The sequence below is a fragment of the Protopterus annectens genome, chromosome 6.part0, assembly GCF_019279795.1.
Source record: "Protopterus annectens isolate FY-2018-M chromosome 6.part0, PAN1.0, whole genome shotgun sequence".
In the NCBI taxonomy this organism is placed as follows: domain Eukaryota; kingdom Metazoa; phylum Chordata; order Ceratodontiformes; family Protopteridae; genus Protopterus; species Protopterus annectens.
In genome coordinates, this window is record NC_056737.1 from 800,193,566 (window position 1) to 800,214,327 (window position 20,762).

Here is a 20,762-nt window from a genome sequence, read left to right on the forward strand (position 1 = left end):
AACAATGTAATCATAACATGAAACTTGCACTGTTTTTTAAGGGGGTCAATCAACTACTAAGAAATTTAAACTGGATGATAAATGACACATAGAAGCCATCCAAATATTCTGAATACTTCTAAAAGAAACACCCCTTAAGAAAGACATATCATTATTGATGTTAAATGTTCTAACTATACATTTATTGACATTTTAACAACTTTGGTTAATAAACAGTGCAATGAGACGTGGATGGTTCATAAAGGAAACAAAAACTAATATACGGTGTTCGAAAAAATATGCACCTAACATTCAGAATCAGTATGCAACAGTTCCTTTGAGTTTATGAAATCTGCTTTTTATATATTGTTATTTAATTAACAACTTTGAGGTCTGAGGAACTAAAAGAAAATAATGAAGCTTGTTTATTAAACAAAATCAAACAATTGTTTAATGTGTACTCTCTGTTAACATTGTTTATATGCCAGAAAAATTACCAAAAATGCAGATATATGCCTGGACAGCTATAATATTTAAGAAAACTACTTTTAGAGTTTAGCACACTTGTTGATAAAATGCCAAATGTAAAACAAGTTTCTGTAATGGCCAAATATAAGAGCTTGTAACAATATCTAAAATTCAGAAGTAAAGGACAAATTCTGTATAGAGTGCTACATGCTTCATAATGGGAAACTGTCCACAAATTTTATCTTAAACAACTGATAAGAGTGCAGTTTTTATTACACAAGGTAAAGTAGCATGGCATTTAAATTTCCTAAGTGTGTGCGCACGCACACACAAATTTATCAATTTTTTATGCAGCTATCAGTTAAGTAAATTATTAAATTATGGTCACAGCTGTACATGCAACAAAATAACTTTACAGTCCAGCTAACAAAGATACTATGCGCTGTTTTACAATAACAATTTATTCATAAGAAGTAACAGTCAAGCATTGGTATTAAAAGAATGTAAACTGCTTTGTGCTCTGTGAAGATTGAAAATCCTTAAAGCCAGAAGATTGTGATGCACCTCCTTGATCCTGTCCAAATGAAAATGGAAAGTTAAAATAACCTTTCCTTGTTGCAAATGTGTGTGAGGATGGCTCAGATGTAAATGAAAATCCATAGTCATCCTCAACAGCTGTTTTCCCAAATATGTTTCCTAAAAAGTAAATAAAATAAAATAAAATGAAATAAACAATCATGACTGAGCTTGAATTAAGACATATTATATTAGAAATATTTATTTATTTACTATTTGTATAGTAGGTTGGTGGACTGGTGCATTAAACTTTTTCAAACATGACCCAGGCTCAGTGAGCAGTAGGGCACATACAATAAAAAATACATAATAAGCATAGAAAGAATTACATAATTAAGAAAAAAAAAATCATACCAAACAAAATCAAAGTATTAGTGTGATCGAACAAATAAGTGTCATTATCAAGTACAAATACTAAGACCTGCAGCTTACTTCAAGGTTTTCATAGAAATGGGCATCTCTTGTTTTGCTTGTGAAGTACTTGATTATAATAGAAACATTTAATTCTATAGGTGTGTGTTCATGAAAGATTATGCATATGCAGTCTTTGGTATTTATTTATTCATCTGACTTTTGTTTACTGAGATAGTCTGACTGAGCTGGTGCCCATTTTCAGCGGAGGCCCGGGGGGAAAATCCCCAAATGTTAAAAAGGATACAAAACATACAAAGCAAAAAAAAAAAAGAAGTTATGTACTCACCATAACGTTCCATGCGTATTGTCCATCTTCACCTTCATTCTTACCAGAATGGGTTCGGATCCACTCGGTTTTTATACACAAGCTCCAGGTCTTCCACTAGCTTGTGGCTAAACTCTATCCCAGCATGCACTACGAAAGCTCCCAGATCTTGTTTGCAGTTATAAGAAGAGTAATAATGATAAAGGCAGTTTAATAATTCAGAGTGCAGTAAAGAAGGCCAGAGAATAATGATATCCTATTGTACCAACTCGGTCTTCCAGGAGTAAAATTGGCCGGGGGACGTAAGTTGGGATGTAAGAATGAAGGCAAAGACGGACAACACATATGGAACATTATAGTGAGTACATAATTTCTTTATGTGTTGTTGTCCTATCTCATCTTCATCCTTACCAGGATGGGACAGCATCCCTAGCACCATCTTTCTTGGGTGGCTCAAGGGAGAATATTCTTCAGAATCATGAAATCAAAGGAGGCCCTGTTCCTGGAGGCCAAATCGAATTTGTAATGAGTAATAAAGGTATGTGGTCTTGCCCATGTTGCCACAGCACAAATTGTATCAACTGGTAGTCTAGCCAGAAAGGTGGAAGAGGTTGCTATGGCTCTTGTAGAGTGGGCTTTAACTCTATGAGGAAAATCTCTGTTTTGAGATTTATAGATGAAGGTTATACAGTCTGAAAGCCATTTTGATAGTATCACTTTAGAGAATGAAGTACCTTTCTTTGAATCTGAAAAGGATATAAATAGCTGGTCAGATTTTCTGAAGTTCTTAGTCCTGTGTAAGCAAAAACGTAATTGTCTATGCACATCACTGATGTATCATGTATTCTGCCTTATTCCCGTAATTTGGATAAAAGACTGGTAAGCTCTATAGATTGGGTCAAATGTGACTCTGAACATGCTTTGGCAAAAAGGAAGGGTTCTTTCATAAGAATACCCTGTCTCTGTGGAAAAGCAAGTAGGGGGGCTTTATTGACAAGGCTCGCAGCTCTGACACCCTACTAGCAGAGGTAATTGCTATCAAGAGAATAGTTTTCCATGTCAAAAACTTGAGTTCACAAGATGATGCTGGCTCAAAAGGGGGGGGGGGAATTAAACAAGATAGGATGAAATTTAAGTCCCACGGTGCTGAGGGGTCTCTGATAGGTGGTCGTAGTCATGAAGTACCTTTAAGAAACGCTTTGCATAGCCTACGAGACATAACGTTGAGTCCAGACTCACCTATATGAAAGCTAGATATTGCTGCTAGTTGAACTCTAATAGTAGCCGCAGCTGCACCCTCGTTGAATAATCTTGCTAGGAATTCTAGAATAGAATTGACTGGGGCAGTAAAGGGATCAATGTGGTTACGAGAAGCCCATAATGAAAATCCTTTCCATTTGCCTCTATGTATCTTGCTTGCAGAAGCCTTATGAGAAGAAATTAGGATGTGCTTAACTGATGAAGAGAGGTTAGGAAACCTGGCTATGGTCAGAATCGGAGCAGCCAAGCTGTCAAGTTGAGAGTCTGAAGGGAAGGATACAGCATTCCTGATGCATGAGTCAAAAGGTCTGGAACTGGGTCCAGAATCCAAGGCTCCTTCCAAAGATGAGGCCACAGGAAGGAGAACCAGATTTGACGAGGCCAGTATGGGGCGATGAGTATCAAGTCCCTTCCCAAGCAATTGGCTTTCTGAAGAACTTTGAGTATTAACGGAAAGGGAGGAAAAGCTTAGAGGAGATCTGAGGGCCAATCGTAGACAAGTGCATCCTTTGTTGACTTCCCTGGAGAGGGGATCAGGGCAAACTAGCTGCTGCATTTGACATTCATGGATGTTGCAAAAAGGTCACAGCAAGGCTGGCCCCATTTGCGGAAAATCTTTTTCCGCTACTTTTTGTTTGTTTTAGGGACCACTCGTGAAGCATCAGAATCGCTCTGCTGAGTCTGTCTGCTAGCACGCTGGATTTCCCCAGGATGTGCATTGCTATCAGAAAGCATTGGGAGGAGGTCACCCACTGCCATACTCTCAGTGCCTCTTGACAAAGGGAGTAAGATCTGCTTCCTCCTTGTTTGTTTATGTACTATACAACTGACATGTTGTCTGTCTGTATTGTAATAGATCCCAGTGGAAAAGAGTCCCCACACACACTATTTGAGAGGCATCTGTGGTCACTGTGGCCAATGGTTGGGAAAGTACAAATGGTTGACCTATCTTTACATGAGTGGAGTAAAGCGCCGATGAAGGTCTTTTTTGCAAGATTCTGTTATTATTTTGTGGGACATCGGCAATTCCTGCATCAGCCACTGAGTGGACAGTAGCCACTGGAGAATTCTCATTTGTAGACGTGCTAATAGGATCAAGGTTATTGGTCCTGCCATGGTCCCCAAAACTTTTAGGACTATCCTTGCTTGTGCTTTTTTCTTTGTGAGAAGATTGAGAACCTGACATTGTAGAACTTGAACTCTTTCTGCATGAAGTTTGGCCATCATATTTGTTGTATCCAATTCTGCTCCTATAAATATGACATGCTGAGAAGGTAGCAAGGCAGATTTCCCGTAATTTATTGTAATTCCTAGGTGAGAGCAGAGCTGCAAGGTGGTGTTTCTTGCTTTTATTAGTAGATGCTTGGTGGTGGCGGTTAGGAGCCAAACGTCTAAGTATGGAAACACCCGGAATCCAAGGTGCCTCAAGTGAGCCGCGACTACTGCCATACGTTTGGTGGACACTGTGGGGGCTGTAGTGAGGCCAAAGGGCAGAGCTCGAAACTGACAGTGACTGGCTCCCAGCCGAAAGCACAGGAGTCTCCTGGATTGCCTGTCCATTCTTATGTGGTAGTACGTATCCTGGAGGTCTATCGAGCACATCTAATTGTCTTGTCCCAGAAAAGGGAGTATTGACTGCAGTGTTACCATCTGGAACTAGGACCTTCTTACTGATTTGTTTAGATTGCTGCAATCTAGAATTGGTCTCCCGTCCCCTGTTTTCTTTGGAACTAAAAAGAATCTTGAGTAAGTTCTGGATCCTATTTGGTCTCTGGGGACTGTTTGGATGACTTTTTGTCTAGGAACACTTGAATTTCTAATGTTGCCTGTTTCCTTTGACTGGGTGGAACATCTGGGATCTTGTTTATGTTTGGGATGGGGAAGGAAAAGGGAAAGGAGTAACCTCTGGATATGATGCTTTGTACACACTTGTCTCTTATTATTTGTAGCCAGGCTTCTGGGTACAAAGATAAGGGGTCCTTGACTACCTCCAGAGATGGACAGGTGGGGCTCCTTTCAAAAAAAAGGGCTTACCAAAGAAAGATTCTCTGTTTCCCTGATTCTGCGGACCCCCTCTGCCCCGTGGTCAGCAATTTCCACTACTACTTCCCCCTCTGCTCCTGGGTGAAGATTCACCACGTGTGTCCTGGAAAGGTCTCTGGGATTTTTGAAACTACATTTTCCACTTCTTTTCTGACCTTTGGGATATGGTCTGGTAGGTAGGTAGGGAAAAATGCACTCCTACGGCAGACAGCGTCTTTCCTTCCTGCTCACACCTGGTTAGTGTGTCCTTGACTTTGGGCCCAAACAGAGATGAGCCATCAAATGGGGAGTTCACAAAGGAAGATTTAAAGGGCTCCACGAAGTCACACAAACGCATCCAAGAATATCTCCTTAGGGAAATTCCTGAACCTGCTGCTCTACTCATTTCATCCGCTGCATAAGAAATCAGTCTCATGGAGGAGTTGACAACTGAATTTAAGGTAGAGAGCTGAGAGGAAACTTTCTCCGAAACCCCTTCAGCTACAGAACCTTGGAGAGTATCTCCTAACTCCTTCAGGAGATCTCTTTGTAATTTACTAAAATGGGTCAGGTAATTCAGTGATCTGAGAGCAAATGTCGCTGAAGAAAAAATACGCTTTCCATATTTGCCAATGTACTAGACTCCTTGTTTAGTGTATGAACAGAAGAAGATGTCTCTGAGAGTTCCTTCTTGGTGGTTGCCGCCACCACCATAGCATCTATTGGGACTCCCTTAGTTAAAAAGGTTTTGTCTCTGGGGGATGTGAGGAACTTATTTGGCCTCTGAGAAACAGGTTCCACTGAATCTGGAGACTCCCACACCTTCCCAAAAACTAGATCCAGAAGTTGATCAAAAGGTGGAGACACCCAAGTGGAGGAAGGGTGAGATCCAAAGACCTTCAGGTACATGGACTCCTCTGCTGAAGGGTCAGTGGACTTCCAGCCGCCTCTCTGCTTAAGTATTTCCAAGATGTCTCCAAAGGAGATATCATCAGGAGGTGACCGTGGGGACCCTTCAGTTTCATCAAGGTCTGTCTGTATCAGAAGTGATGGACTCCTCTGGGGAGTCTAAATGCTTCCTCTTACATAACCTCTTCCAAGGGACCTCCTCAGAGTACTCTGGAGAGGTTTTAGAAGAGTGGGGGTACCCTGTGGGGCATCCTGAGGCCTAGGATCTCAGTGTCCCTGTGGATGCAAGTGTATAGAGCTAGACACCAGTGCTTCCGGGGGAAGAACATCCGGAGATGACAGCAAAAATTGCCTGTGGAGACAGTACTCTTTTCATCACCTCAAAAGCCCTCCACCTCTGATCCAAGGAAATCACTGGATCTGAAGAAGTTGAGGGAACCCCCGGGATCAAGGCAATGGCTCCAAGGCTGAGGTAAGAGCCAAGCTCACCCGAGCCGATTCCCCAAGAGTTAAGGTTGGATCAGACAACTGTCCGATCTGGCTCGTATCCCCGGACCCGACTGGAGTGTGTCGGCTCCTAGACTCCTCAAGCTCCGATGCAGCCGAGGATGTCGGAGCAATGGTTGGATCCAAAGATCCCATAATACGTCTGGGGTCTGATGGCTTCACTAATATCATCTCAGGACATTCCGACTCCAAAGTCTGAGGTCGGATCGGAGGAGGAATTGGAGCAGAAGGGGAGGACGTGGTCGGATCCAAAGCCCTTGGGCTTAGATCCGATAACAGCTTGGCCAGTGCCGGTGTCCTTAATAGCCACTGTACCACTTGATCCACATCATCGTCAGATAGGTTCTGGAAAAACAAGTGGAGGGGACTGGAGACTTGGAAGGTTGAAGTGTAGGTGATCTCAGAGTAGGGGAGAACGGCTCCAAGACATGGGACTGGCTCCGCAATTCAAACTCTACCAGCACCAAGACTGATGGTGCCGGAGTTGTAAATTTCTCGGATCCGACAGACGTAGGATCCGGTGTCGAAATTTTGGCAACCTTTTTTGAAGGTTCCAATGGAGCACTAGAAGAGGAAGTTTAATTGAGTTTATGAGAATTTATATAGAGTTTAATTGTTGCTTAGATTCTGATCTGCAAATATACAGAGCTGAGTATATTTTTTTGGTTTTATAGTTTATACTGTTAGTGGTTGCTCAAATCTCTGCTGAAACTGTCTTCCCCAGCCCCCCCACCCCCATTTTCTGCCTTGTCTTCAGCTGATATAACTGGTTTTTATAGCTTGTGTGTTATCTAACTCAAGGTTCCCTTAATTTCACCTGTTAATAACAGCCTGCATTTAAATTGGAACCTGTGTTCTGAGAGACAGCCTTACAAGATTATCTGCAAATATACAGAGCTGAGTATATTTTTCTTTATTATAGAGTTTAATTGTTGCTTAGATTGTGTCTTTCGGCTTTTCCCGGTTAGGGGTCGCCACAGCGGAACTCCGGTCTGCTAATGATTGGCAGTAGACTTTTACGTGCTGGCTTGCCGGGCCTAACGCACAACCTTCAACGAAGGAACGCCCATTCACGCATGTCACCACACAGAAGACACTCTAACTGAGAATCGAACGGGCAACGTCTAACTGTGAGGCGACAACGCTACCGAAGCACCACCTAGATACTGATCTGCAAATATACAGAGCTGAGTATATTTTTTTGGTTTTATAGTTTATACTGTTAGTGGTTGCTCAAATCTATGCTGAAACTGTCTTCCCCACCCCCCTCCCTGTTTTTGGTTTGTAGTTAAATTTGGTGGCTTTTGCAGTGCCCGGCCCACTGTAGATTTGATCTAGGACACTACCCAAGTCTCATCTCTTTACCGCATTCTATCTAATAAACCCTTTCTGCACTTGCTTTTAGTTCTTTTTAATTTAATTGCATTTTTCAAACTGTGTGTGGTCTAATATTGCTACATACTCGTGTGCTAGCTTGCACTGCATGTGAATTGTTTTTACTACTGTTTTTGCTACTTTTCTGTAAACAAAAAAAAAAAAAAAACAAAAAAAAAAAAAACTGTAAGCCTGTTTCCTATCTTTCCTGTAACTAGTGTTCCAGATACAGATTTGCTGTATCCAGGACTGTTTGTAAGCTTCTGAGCCCCCCCCCCCCCCAAGCCTTTCTGTGTTGGAGGGAAGCCTTCTAGCTTATCAGTGGGAGTGGTAAGCATTAGGTAACCTGTCTACCACATAAGGGGTGGTTCTGGCCCAGAATTTGCAGTTATTGGCCATTTGGGCAATCTTCCATCTCTCTCAACTTTCTGATTTGAAAGCCTGCATTTGCACTTGTTTCCGTAACTCGTCTAGTGCAGATACAGATTCTTAGTTTTAGCACTTAAATTTGCTTATTCAGACTCAGCACTTGTTCAGAACTGCTTACTAAATAAGCTACTAATTACTATAGCACTCAATCGTCCTCATTACCTAGAGGAAAACAGTTGTTGTACTTACTTTTCTCACTGGCGTTGAGAAAAACAGCTCTTGTACTCACTTTCCTCACTTATCTAGAGGAAAATAGTTTTTTATTCAGGCATGGCCAAGTGTCAGCTCCCAGTGTTCTCCCCTGTCTATCTGATGAATCTGGGCATCTTGAGGCAATGTAGAAATTGCCTCATGTACACAGACAACCCTCTCCTCCTACCACCCAACACTACAACCTGTGAAAGATGCACTTATCTATCCAAACTGGAGGTAAAGCTCTCTCCAACCAAGACTGAACCTGACAGTCATGAGGAGAAGGTAAACATTTGCACCACACCACACTCATCACATAGTCGCACTACGTCTACACCACCAAAATCCACACACAGAAACTCAAAAACATTCGCGGAGGCTCTCAATAATAATCTGCCTAAGCAACAGAGACCTCCAAAGCAGAAACACAAGCAACCTCCATTCCCCAACACAACCCAAATGACACATAGCCCACAGACTCAGTGTGCCATTCAAACACAGCCAATAAGGCAAAACAACATACCTAACACACTAGTCATAGGTGACTCTATAGTCAGGCACACTGATGTCCCACTCACCAGGCTAAACAAGGAGAAGGTTACTGTCAGCTGCCAGTCGGGTGCCAGGATCTGCCACATAACCCACGCACTCAGCTCACTCCACAACAAGTACAAATATGACTCTGTCATTGTCCATGTTGGTATGAATGACCTGAGACGTACCTCTCTGGACTACATGAAAAGAGACATGGAAGAACTCTGTGATCTTGTAGCCCAGTCAGGTATGACCCTAGCCCTGAGTAGCATTCTGCCATCGCCCAGAATGATACCACAGTACAAGGACAAAATGATTGACTTCAACAATTGGCTAAGCTTCTGGTGTCATTCTAAGGGGATCCAGTATCTGTCTGCTTGGAATGACATGGTCGACAGACCACGATGCTTTGCCACAGATGGCCTGCACCTGTCGCCCTTGGGATTCCGGATACTGGCTAAGGCTCTTGCTGCCCCTATAGTGCCTTTTTTAGGCAGGGTTCAAGTAACAAATTCACCACCATAACAGGAACAGGCAAGCAAAAACTGAGGGTAATGCTACTCAATGCTAGAAGTCTAAATTTCAAAATGCACTCACTCGAGGCACTCCTTAAAATGGAGAACATCGATATCTGTGCAGTGACTGAGACCTGGTTCAAGGCTCCAGAGAGCACCCCCTGCACTACCAGGCTATAACTCATACCACACTTTTTGTCCATGTAACCTGGACCGAAACACCAAAGGTGGGGGTGTGTCCATATTCATTAAGGATATCCACACCTCCAGGCTAGTTGCTCAGCATAATGCATCCGAGGTTATCCAAGTGCAACTAACTCTTGGCAAAACTGCAATCCAAATTGTAGCTTGCTACAGATCCCCCACCATGCCCCAGGATTCCCACTCCTCTTTTCTTGATGTACTGGAAAATATTAGAGTTCAACCAAACACCCTAATAATGGGCGACTTCAACTACCCCACCATTAACTGGGAAAACTACTCATGTACCAACTCCTTAGTGCAACGCTTTCTGGAATTCATAAACTCCAATGCCCCAGATCAACTTATCCACACCCCCACCAGGGGCAACAATATCCTAGACCTAGTCATTACCAACATGAGTGACCAGTGTTCCACACCTGAAGTCAACTCCTTGTTGGTCCGATCCGACCATAAGCTAATCACCCTTGATATCCACATCCCACCCCACCCCCCATTAAGGAAACCACAGTAAAAAATTTCTCCAAAGCCAACTTCATGTGAACTTCATGACACCCATGCAGATGGACAATACAGTTACAACTGCTGAATCCTACACAAATGCACTCTATAAGCACTTGCATGAGTGCATGGATCGTGCTATCCCAAACAGAACCAAGACGCTAACCTCCAAAAAAAGGAAGCCAATCTGGTGGTCCCCTGCCATAGACAAACTGTACAACAGAAGGAAGAAACTGTTGCAAAAGAGAGTAAAATTCCATGAGTGGAAGAGCTCCCTGGTCAGCCTCAGTAAGAAGCTGAGATCCCTTATAAAATCCTTCATAGCTAGCTATGAAAATAAAATCGCCACTAATTCCAAGGACAACCACAAAGCATTCTATAGCTATGTCAAGAATCTCACTGGCAACGCTCAGATCTGCTCTGAGTTACAGCACAAAGGCACGAAAATTACAGAACCAACTGATATTGCCAACATCCTGGCAGATAGGTTCAGTGCTAACTTTACCCCCCCCCTCACCCCCTAAAGGGCCCATATCTATACAGGAAGAATGCAGAGTACCTGTAATCACAACTACGCAGGTGAAAGCTGGACTCTCTAAAGCCAAAAATACAGCATCCATGGGACCGGACAACATCCTAGGCTGCGTTTTACACGAACTTCAGAATGAACTGGCTCCCCACCTAAGCACCATGTTCAATAATAGCCTCGCATCAGGCTTTGTGCCCACTGAATGGCGCACAGCAACAGTTATCCCGCTCCACAAAGGGGGAGCCACCACTGATCCCGGGAACTATAGACCTATTAGCCTGATGAGCCTGGTCTGCAAAGCCATGGAATGTATCATCATGGAACTCATAAACAAAGGCATTGGTAACCCGCAAACTCTGGATCCCACCCAGTTCAGGTTTGTGAAAGGCAGATCATGCCTCCTGAACCTGATCGACTTCTTTGAGGCAGTCACTAACGCCGTAGATGAGGGTAAGGTGGTTCACACAGCCTATCTTGACCTCGCCAAGGCTTTTGACACCATCCCCTATTCTGGAATTATGGCTAAACTCAATAAACTAGGCATAAATCCCTATGTCACAAGATGGGTTGCCAACTGGCTCACTGACAGAACACACACTGTAAAAATTGTAGACTCCAAATCTGACCTCAAACCAGTGACAAGTGGAGTACCACAGGGTTCCGTCCTGGGACCGCTCCTGTTTGGTATCTACTTCTCTGAAGTACAGGCTAACACAGAAAGCCTCTGGCTAATGAAGTTCGCAGATGACTGCAAACTAGGAGCCATAGTCAAGTCCCCAAATGATGTGAACATCCTACAGAAGGGCCTCTCTGAGACAGATGCCTGGTGTCAGAGCCATGGCCTCAAGCTTAATGCCAAAAAGTGCAGCGCCATCCCCTTTGGTAAAAACTCTGCACCCATGAACTACCACATAGGCAGCAATCTACTTAACACCGAATGCGTGATACCCAGGTGGACAGTAGTCTCTCCTTTGATAGTCACATCGCCACAGTAGTCAGGAAGTCCTTCTACGTGGCACACCTCATCATAAAAGGGTTCTCATCCAGGAAAAAAGAGGTCATTGCTCCCCTCTACTCGACACTCATTAGACCCACTATAGAGTACAACGCCCCTTTTGGAATGTACCTCACAAGACATCTGCAGCAGCTGGAAAGGCCACAGAAGTACCTCACAAAGAGGATTACTGGACTCAAACAAATGCCCTACCCTGACCGCCTCAAAAAACTCCAGCTTTACTCTGTAGCATGTATTATTCAAATGTGTGATGTGCAGTTTTAATTGTTATCTGAAGAAGAGCAGATGGCTTGAAAGCGCTTATGAAGGTTTTATCTTTGTTTTTACACAATAACATTTTTAACAGAATTTTGGCTCCACGTGGCGTTCTCTGCTTATTTGTTTTTTGGATTTACTCCGTAGCATATCGCCTACTCAGAGGTGATCTCTGCCTAACATATAAAGCTATGTCAAACCCAGATCTGTTGGACATGCTACATCTAAAGAAATCCCAATCCCTCCGAGCTACATGCTCTAGGGACCTAAACCTTGTCACCACAATAAACAGGACATGCTGGAGGGATAGATTCCTATCCCAGAGACTTCCCATACTCTGGAACAGGCTACCCATCTATGTCAAGCAAAGTTCTTCATTAGTACTCTTCAAGAAAAATCTTGATGAGTGGATGGGAAATGGGAAATGGGAAATACACCCTGGGGATCACTTCTGTGTTTCTGCTTGACAGTGGCACAGGAAAATAACTTTCTTGGGTGGCGTAAGCCAGGGAACCTTGTTGGCTAGGCTTGCGTAGGCCCTTGGGCCGATAGCCTAATACCTAACTATGAACCTATGAATCTCTTCCCAGACTTGTCAGATTTTGAAGATGGAGATTGGTCAGACTTTGATAAACCTTGACCTTCTTGTATTGCTACTGAGAAGGGGGTTTTTAAGAGACCTCTCAGTATCAATTTGTTTTTCCTCTCCAGGAGAGCCCTGTGATTAAATGGATGACAAATGGAACAAGACTCCTGGAGATGGACGTCTCCTAGGCAGTAGAGACAAATTGTGTGTCTATCAGTTAGGGACAGTTTCTGTCCACATTTTTCACATTTTTTGAAACCTAAGGATTTCGAATCTTTAGAAGATATCCTGAAAAAAGGGAGTAGTAACAAGGGAAGCTAGAGAAGTTTTTTTTTTAATAACAACAATAAGTTAACAGTAAACCTAACTATAAAAGGGAGGTATAGACGATGAAAGGAGGGCACAGCCCTCTAACTTAAATGGGCTATGCCCAGGAGACTGAAAGGAAAAGGAGTAGCCTTCTAACTTAAATGGGCTGAGGGTAAAGCAGTTCTCTAATTTAAATGAACTGACCTTAACAATTCCTAAAGGAAAAAAAACAATAATAAGAAGAACCCTTTAACTTAAACGGACTATTGAGAGTCTTAAGGAGGAGGCCAGGATAGGGACAATAAGGCCTAGGTGGAAGACGACGGCAGAAAAACAGGCACAACAAAGTGGAAATAACTAACTAGCACAATAACTAGTATATAGATCAATAACAGAGTAAGAATGCCCAATTTCCAACAATAATGATTATAAGAAAGAGTATACTTAGCCAGAGCCAGTAGAACGAGCACCTGTTCTTGTTTAGTGGCAAACAAGATCTGGGGAGCTTTCCTAGTGCGTGCTGGGATAGGGTTTAGCCACGAGCTAGTGAAGACCTAGAGCTTGTGTATAAAGGTCAAGTCGGATTCGATGATTGGATCTGAACCCATCCTGGTACATCACACATATATAGCTATATGACAACATAGGTTATACAACTGTCACAAATTTCAAAAGAAATTAAATTATTCAACTATTCAACTAAACATTCACAGCAAATGCTCAGGTAGTTGAGAATAGAAGACAAAGGTCCATTTATACTCAGGCAGTTCAGCGTAGAAGATGAAGGCTTGTTATTTACAAAAGCAGTATCACATGGTTTCATTCAGGAGTACTGTTTGATGTCTATATAGAGGTGTTAAGGCCTACCTGAGTGACAGATTGTTTAGTCATTCCAAGGATTTCATATAAATAATCTAAAAAGTTGTACAATAGCTGCAAAAGAAGCACTTTGAAAAAGCTTCATTATCTGATGAGCCTATCTGCACAGTTTCATTTTGTCTGTTTTTCTTATGCTTGGGGTTAATCCAGCAATGCATATATATTACACTGCAGCTAAGTATTATTACAAATACTACTACTAATGGATAAATTACTTTTCATTAGTATGGTAGCACATGTTCTGTTCAGATCTGTGGCATAGAGGGGATACAACCCTGTTTATGAATAATCAGTCAGCAGCTCTGATGCGGAAGGAGCTGGGAGGGGGTTGGGAGTGAGCAGCCAAAGCCAACTTGTCTATCCTTGGGGAGGGGTAGACTTGCTTGCAGCAATGCCAGCACCTACTGGAGAAAAAGATGCATGGCATGCAACAAATGGGTTGGAATGTGCCATGTTTGCATGGTAGCTTTCATGGGGCATGTGCAGGTATGTGTACATCAAAATGGAAAGGTAATGCAGGCCCTCACTGCCACGGAAAGGGATAAGGGATTAGGGTTAAAATAAAAAAACAATAAGCTTTCTCCCCACAGGAGACAGAATGAGCTGACTGATTGTGTGAGGTCTGATGGTTAGAATTCGGCAGAGGATAAAAGGATAAAGTACAGTTGTATAAGTCCTACTTAACTGCAACAGTAGATGTTTATGGCACATACTGGCTTACTGTATTTGAGTAGTAGTGCCTGCAACCCTTCTCTGGCAGTCTACTAAAGCTCAGAGACCCTCATAATGTTTGTCTTTGGCTGTGATGGACCAATCACCTGGCAGTACAGGGGAAAGCCTTACAAACCCACAGACAGGACTCTTTCTTTTTTCTAGGATCAAGCAGGAATAGAAGATGGAAACTCAAGCTTTGTGAACACTTCCTGTTCTAATACCAACAATCATGCACAAAACAATAAAGGCCATGGAGCAGTGTTCCACATTAACCCAAACACCAAACTACATACATACAAAAAGGGATGGTGTATGGGTACTGCCAGTAAGGCAGTGTGTTCTGTGAACATCTACTGTTATAGGTAAGTAGGACGTAAGCAACTGTACTATGTTCAACAAACAAACTGCCTTACCCTGTTAGATTCCCAAAGCTTACCCAACCTGGGAGGACAAAGGATAAGGGTCCAGGAGTCCCTGGAGAATGGTCCTAGTAAAGCCTACTCTGGATCTAGAAAAGGCATCCAGCTTATAGTGCTTTATAAAGAAATGGACAGAGGACCAAGTTGCTGCATCTGGAATACTTCTATAGTCCACTCCTTTCCAATATGCTACTGAAGAGGTAAAGGCCCTGGTGCAATGTGCCTTTACCTTGCCTGGATTTGCCTTGCCATGGTGGGTGTAACAAAACAAAATACCAGAGGACAACCAACATGCAATGGTTTGTTTAGAGACAGGTTGACCCCTCTCTGCTTCTGTCTAGGGAATAAAAACCCTTTCTGCCTTTCTGAAGGGTTTTGTTCTGACAAGGTAGTACCTGAGTTGCAGGTACACATCCAAGGTATAAAGTAGCCTCTCTGCCTTATTCTGAGGTTCTGGAGGGAACACAGGGAGATTAATGGTTGAGAATGAATTTGGAGAAAACTTTTGGCATGGAAGAGGGGTTATTGCAAACACAATCCCATCCCTGTGAAAAAATAAGGTGAGGTTGTCCCACTATGAGAGCTTGCAGTTTGCAGACTTGCCTTGCAGATATCAGAGCAATAAGCAAAACAATTTTCCATGTTAAGATGTTCATATCAGCCTGAGCAGCTGGTTCAAAGAGTGGGGGACATAGTTGAGCTCACATGAAGAAAAATTTGCTTGTGAGGGGGGCCCTCATATGCAATATTCTTTTCATGAACTGTTTTACCAAAAGAGAAGAAGAAAGAGGGAGATCCACTGTCAGACAAACAGAAATGGACGCTAAATGCATCTTAATGGACATATATGATAAGTTGTCCTGAAGTAGTTCACACAAATATTAATTTCAAGACCAGAAGGATGGTAATCTCAAGGGACCTTCTGCTCCTGTTTAGGCATCACTTAGAAAACCTCATCTATTTGTAAACATAAGATTTTCAAGTAGAAGGTTTTCTACCCTCCTTTAACACCTGCTGCACATTCTCATGAAACAAGTACCCAAACAGAATCAAGACTGAATCATCCAGGTCGTCAGGTGAAGTTGCTCCAACTTCGGGTGCCCCAGATGCCCCTGAGACTGTGTAAGCAAATCCAGAGTGTGAGCCTAGGCCAGTAGGGCGTCACCACAATGATCTTTGGCATTTCTTTCTGAATCTTCAGAAGTACTTTGTGAATCAGTGAAAAGTGTGGAAACGCATACAGGAACATTCCCATCCAAGGGAACGAGAATACATCTGTCCTCCAAGTATAGCTGCAAGGATGTCTGGAACAGAAGTTCTCCAACTATCTGTTTTAAAAGGAGGTGAAGAGATCTATTAGAAGCATTCCCCACATCTGGACTAGATCATGAAACACCACTATCTTGAGCTGTCACTCATGCTGATCTGGCCAGGATCTGCTTAGTCTGTTTGCTACAATGTTTTGCTCTGATGAGATGCATGATACCTAAAGAGTAAGAGAATTATGTGTTTCCATGCATCCCTAGACCTCCAAGTGGCTTGTAATTGCACTCCCACTGACACAGCTCCTTAGCTGAAGTCGAACGGATCTGTATGGACAGATTGCGCTGGAGCAGGTGGAAAGAAGGGAAATCCTGGATTGATACTCAACTGTGCTATTCACCACTGTAACTCTAGTCTGATGAAGGCCAGCACTGGCAACTGGGACTGCTGGGTCCAACAATTTTGAACATACCAATTAATTTTCCTCATGTGGAGATGTGCCAGTGGTACCATGAGAATCACTGGTGCCAAAAGTCCTAGAATTTTTAGGAAATCTTTTGCTGAGGTGACATTCCTCTTGAAGACTTCCTGAAACATTTTCTGGTAAGACAGATTCTTATTTTGGGAAGAAAAGCCATTCTTTTGTTGGTGCCAATTAAACACCGCAGATGGACGAGTCTTAAGGTGTCAGGCATGACTTCCAATAGTTCAATTTGAACCCTAGCTGAACAGTAATGTCAAGACCTTCTGTAGTGATTCCAAATAACTGGATGCAGACTCTGCAAGATAAGAAAGTCATCCAAGTAAGAAAAATGCGAATGTCAAAAGTCTGGCAGTGATCCATTCCCAGACCAAGACATTTGATAGACACTCAAGGTGCATTGAAAGTCCGAAGGGCAATACAGCGAACTGACAATGTGAACCAGACACAAGAAATCTGAAATATCTCCTAAAGTGATGAGTAATGGAGATATAATGATATGCAACCTTTAAGTCCAGGGTCACCATGAAGCAGTGGTCCGGCAGAAGAGGAAGCACTGTCAGCAGGGTGAGCATCTTGAACTTGGGATCTTGACAAAAGTATTCAGAAAGGATAAATCCAACTCCAGTCTCCATGACTACCTTTTTTTCGGAACCAGAAAAATTCTGGAGTTCAAACCTTTCATCTCTCCGAAAGATGGACCGGCTTTATGACCTGAGTCCAACACTTGCCAGAGTATAGGAGGGAATAAAAAAGTCTGGTCCACTGGGGGAGGGGGAACCCATCTGAACAAGAGGCTGATATTCTTTCAACAGCCATCTGTACCTTCTGCCAATAAATCTGAACACACATTTGTTGGAAGCCACTGATGACCTTGTCACCTTTTCAAGAGGTCATTTTGGAGACTAGGCACCTGGAGGGAACTTGGAAATGACAGGAGCCGAGCCTTAGCATAGTCATACGTCAGAAGGGGGGGGTATCCTTTTTTTGGAAAAGAATCCCTCTTGTTAGGTTTGAGGGAGTTCTTGTCCTGCCATTTCATTTTGTTGCCTTGGTTTTGCTCTGCTGGGACTTCTATTTTTTGGGCTGCTGAAAATTATCTTGCTTATGGAGGAAACTTGAGAATATGGAATATGGGGGGGGGGGGACTTGAGAATACGGAACATTTTAGACACCCCTTGCATCAGTTTACCTCTGTCAACACAATGTTTTGGGATCTAATTAGCTGCTGTACCAAACACACAACCAGAGTCAAGCACAGCATTCATAATCTCATTTTAACTCATCAGAAAAGTTTTTGCTGTGCAACCAAGCATAATTTCTTACCACCACTGACATCACAGCATTTCCAGACACAGTTTTGCCCCCTTCAAGGCAATTTTTAAAGCACATTTATCCACTTTTTGCAGAAATCTCTTTCACATAATCTTTCTGCTAGGCAGGTAAAGATGCAGCACACTCATCTAAACTATACAACACAAACTTGCACATAAAACACTGGTAGTAAAACACTTTAAAAGCTACCAAGCTGGACTGTGCCAACTTCTTTTCTTTAAGATTCTAGCTACTTGCCTAGTTTGTACTGAGGGACTAAGTTAGATGAAAACATGGTCTCTTTATTGGCAATTTCACTGGGGACACAGAAGCAGGGTCCACAGACAAGGAGGCTAGGAGGCCAGGCATGGCTGAACACACCCTGAATTTCTTAAACACTTTTTTATGCAGGGGCTCATTTACAGAGGAAAACGGAATGCTTTCTTAAAAACATCCCATCAACAGGATCAATCAAGAGAAGGTTGACATATCTGGGGCCTTATCCTCCAACAGATCATATACCCTGCTGATCTCAGGGGCAGCAGATGATTGCTCCCAACTGAATACCTCCCTAAATCTAGCAAGCATTTGGAAAAAGAAAGCATATGTTTGGACCTGTTTGTCCTCAGAGGAGAGAAAACTGACTGGTCAGACACTGACACTTCTGAAACCGCAGATTCCAGATCCCTTCAAAATCAGGATCCTGGTGTGGTTAAACAGGAGTAGGAGCACCAGTATGACTTAAAACCTGGGTATGCATCCCATAGTCAACAGCATGAATAATGTCGTGGGTCTTCTGTCTCTTTTGTGCATTCACTGAACTAGTGGGAGATTCCTGGGGGGGTGGAGGTATCAACACTGGCAACAGATTCTGTACCCCTGATTTACCCTGCACTTAAAGAGTTTGGTTTTCCCATACCTGAACAAGGCAATAGTACAGCCCTGAGGACGTGTCTGACCCTCATGACATGCACATCAGCACACCAGGGGTCCTGGAGTCAAAAGAAGGCAAGTGGTCCAGCATCCTGCCTAAGGCTAATGCAGAGTCACAAGCTGTAGGCTGAGGCATATTTCTAGATTTACTTTCATGTTTTTAGGTACACAAGAGGTAAATAGTGGTGATGTTGGGGGGTGGCTGTATCTGAGTCCATCATGTCAGGAGACAAAAAAATAGAGCAATACCAAATAAAGACAGCAAGGTCAGCCAATACAAAAATGAACAAATTTCACTATTATCCCTCTAAACAGCACTCTGAACTCTATTTCCACAGTGGGTACTATTCTGAACATTGCACCGAATAAAATGAGAACAGTTTCAATAACACAGTTCAAAGCACAAAATACATGCACAAAAGTCCCATTTTTGCAAAAAAAAAAAAAAAAAAAAAAAAAAAAGGCTAGTTTCAGTACAAATGAATTATATACAGTCTAAAACAGTACTAGACAAGAAATAAAGCATAAACTTATGAAAAATTCCTGTCAATTAAACAAACAAAAAAAAATATTTAAAATACTATACAAGAAAGGAAACTGCAGTCATGAAACACGTCTCAGGAAAGCAAATAAACAGTTAAAATACTATTTAATCTCATTTAAAATCGACCACAGAATAATGTACAAGAATAAAACATTAATATAAATCTATATATATATGTGTGCGTGTGTGCGTGTATGTATATATATAGCCAAAACTTTTAGTTATGTACTTACCATAACTTTAGATGTATGGGATCCATCTCGCCTACATTCTCTACAGATGGGTTTGGAGCCGATCCTCGGCTCCGACTCGGCCGCTATACAATAGAACACAGTCTCTTATTGGCTGAGTTATCTCATATCCCAGGATGCACCACTACCACTTGCCCAGATCTTGTTTGTCCGCACTCATGCTGATAGAAACATACTATTGTTATAACATTCTCAGGTCTTTCAAGAGAGGAAATAAGTTTAATTTCGGATCGTCCGGTCTCTCCTGGTCTACGAGGCAGGGGGAAGGAGGGTGGGTTATTAGGAATGTAGATGGATCCCATACATCTAAAGTTATGGTAAGTACATAACTAAAAGATGTAATGTGATCCTATCTCACCTACATTCTCTACAGATGGGACAGCGTCCCTAGCACCTAATTCCTGGGTGGCTCACTGGAAAACACTCCTGAGAACTGTGGAACCGAAGGAAGCTCGACCCCTGGATGCCACATCTAATTTGTAGTGAGAAACAAAGGTGTGTGAAGATGTCCACGTGGCAGCCGCACAAATGTCGCCAATAGAGAGCTTGGAATGAAAAGCTGCCGAAGTGGCCATAGCCCTAGTAGAATGAGCTTTCACTGGAAATATAAGTTCCTTATTTGAGATGAGATAAACATGATTGATGCAGTCCCTGATCCACTTGGCAATAGTGACTTTTGTGACGGCTTTGCCTAATTTATTATCCGAAAAGGACAGAAAAAGTTGATCTGATTTTCGTACTTTGTGTGTCCTATCAAAATAGAAACGTAATTGTCTGTGCACATCCAAGCAGTGAAAAGTATATTCAGCTCTATTCGAATACTTGGGGAAGAAGACCGGTAGCTCTAGTGATTGTTGTAGACAAAAGTTAGAACAAACCTTTGGTATAAAAGATGGGTTTGGTCTAAGAGATACTCTATCCTTGTGAAATACCAAGTATGGTGGTTTAACACATAGGGCTTGAAGTTCTGAAACTCGTCTGGCTGAAGTAATAGCAACTAGAAGGGCAGTCTTCCAAGAAAGGAATTTTAGATCACAGGTTGCTGCCGGCTCAAAGGGGGATGAGGTTAATGCACCTAATACCACGTTAAGGTCCCACGGAGGTGCAGGTTGAGATATAGGGGG

At 42.5% G+C, this 20,762-nt stretch overlaps 1 protein-coding gene across 1 annotated transcript in view; it reads right to left on the minus strand.

Moving 5' to 3' along the window:
• Positions 1-209: 209 nt before the first annotated feature.
• LOC122803898 (protein SIX6OS1-like) overlaps positions 210-20,762 on the minus strand; it is a 2,044,062-nt gene continuing 2,023,509 nt past the window's right edge. Inside the window, exon 11 of the mRNA XM_044073582.1 lies at positions 210-1,143. Coding sequence (XP_043929517.1) covers positions 941-1,143 — 203 coding nt within the window. The 3' untranslated portion in view covers positions 210-940. The remainder of the gene's footprint in view (positions 1,144-20,762) is intronic.